General features: G+C 33.0%; 1 protein-coding gene across 1 annotated transcript in view; it reads right to left on the bottom strand.

Annotated features, from left to right (window-relative positions):
• LOC104760768 (eukaryotic peptide chain release factor subunit 1-1-like) overlaps window positions 1–595 on the bottom strand; it is a gene marked incomplete in the record, with an annotated part of 3,320 nt that extends 2,725 nt beyond the window's left edge. The window contains 1 exon segment of the mRNA XM_010483727.2: window positions 1–595. Within this exon segment, the coding sequence (XP_010482029.1) occupies window positions 1–257 (257 nt within the window).

Genomic DNA, 830 nt, shown 5'->3' with positions numbered 1-830 from the left:
GTAATGGCTCCCAAAACAGACTGGCGATTGACTCTGCTCTTGATGTTTGACGCGGTTCCATACTCATCCCCCAGCATCTTAGTAACACGAGAAACCTGATCCCGGGGAGGCATAATGAGTGAGATCATGCTGGTTCCATTACCCCTAGCAGCTTCAAGGGATTTGATCAACTTCTTAATCTTCCATATCTCAATGTTCTTGTCGTCATCGTTTTTGTCTCCCATCTTAACAAATAGAACAAAAAACACCTGAAACATCAGTAGAGTAGCTAGTTTAACACCATAAACTCAGGAAATACAATTCCCAGTAAACCATTACCAAAGAACAAAACAATTACCAAAACGTTATACAATAATTGGGTCATATGAGCAGTTCCAACTCGTTTTAATACATTAATCATCAATCATACAATAAATCAAAACACTTTATAAAAGACGCAGGTTATAAATCTAATAAACTACCATAGTTCAAAACATGCCTTCATCGCTAATGAATCGCAACGACGATTTTATTTGCTCAATAAATTACTTCGCAATTTCAATGATCAAGGCAATAGGTATATAACTGATGGATCTACCTTTAAACTAAAAAAAGAAAAAAAAATCTTCGAGCAGAAAAATAAAATAAAATACGAATCAAGATGATCAAAAACGATATGTCTACCAAAAAAAAAATATTCTGATAAGATTTTTAAAACGAGGAAAGTTAATAAACAAATACACCAAAGAAACAACGATCAACACATGCAAAAAAAATATCAGATCACAGATTCGATCGATCAAATCAAACAATTACGAAACGATAACCCAAAAAAAAAAAAAAAAAAAAAA

This window comes from Camelina sativa, chromosome 18 (genome assembly GCF_000633955.1).
Source record: "Camelina sativa cultivar DH55 chromosome 18, Cs, whole genome shotgun sequence".
Lineage (NCBI taxonomy): Eukaryota > Viridiplantae > Streptophyta > Magnoliopsida > Brassicales > Brassicaceae > Camelina > Camelina sativa.
Note: the sequence above shows the minus strand (reverse complement) of the source record. Positions and strands in the feature narration are given on the sequence as shown.